The sequence below is a fragment of the Seriola lalandi genome, unplaced genomic scaffold (assembly GCF_002814215.2).
Source record: "Seriola lalandi dorsalis isolate HSWRI2012SDOR001 ecotype SW California unplaced genomic scaffold, Sedor1 jcf7180002053129, whole genome shotgun sequence".
NCBI classification, from domain to species: Eukaryota; Metazoa; Chordata; class Actinopteri; order Carangiformes; family Carangidae; genus Seriola; species Seriola lalandi.
Window position 1 is genome coordinate 1 of NW_019523682.1, and position 603 is coordinate 603.

General features: G+C 52.6%; 1 protein-coding gene across 1 annotated transcript; it reads left to right on the forward strand.

Annotated features, from left to right (window-relative positions):
- Window positions 1–97: 97 nt before the first annotated feature.
- On the forward strand, window positions 98–568 carry LOC111651032 (exportin-1-like; the record flags this gene model as incomplete). The annotated part of the gene is made up of 2 exons (XM_023400992.1): window positions 98–280; window positions 430–568. Coding segments are annotated over 2 exons (322 nt in total), but the record flags the coding sequence as incomplete, so codon positions are not given.
- Between the last annotated feature and the right edge of the window lie 35 nt (window positions 569–603).

Consider the following 603-nt stretch of genomic DNA (forward strand, 5'->3'; position numbering starts at 1 on the left):
ATTTACTGTGACACATTGTCCAAAGACTGTAATGATTTGCAGAGCAGTCACCGTGTGTACCGTTATGTGACCTCACCACGCTTCGCCCCGTCTCCAGGCGCTGCACTTCATGTTGCTGGTGTCGGAGGTGGAGGAGACGGAGATCTTTAAGATCTGTCTGGAGTACTGGAACCATCTCGCAGCAGAGCTCTACAGGGAGAGTCCCTTCTCCACCTCCAGCACCCCGCTCCTGTCCGACGTGCCGCCACGCAGACACCTATACCTGCCGGTGCTTTCCCAGGTAGGCCTGTCATCACACACACACACACACACACAGGTATCAGAGAAGCTGTGGGTTATTGAAGTGAGAGTTTCCCACACTTCATGATCATGTGATGTTTCTCTACTTTAATTTGCCTCCTCCTCCTCCTCCTCCTCCTCCTCTCGTAGGTGCGTTTGCTGATGGTGAGCCGCATGGCCAAACCTGAGGAGGTGCTGGTGGTGGAGAACGACCAGGGCGAGGTGGTCAGAGAGTTCATGAAGGACACGGACGCCATTAACCTCTACAAGAACATGAGGGAGACTCTCGGTTAGTTTCTCTTTCAGATGCATCAGTTAAAAAAA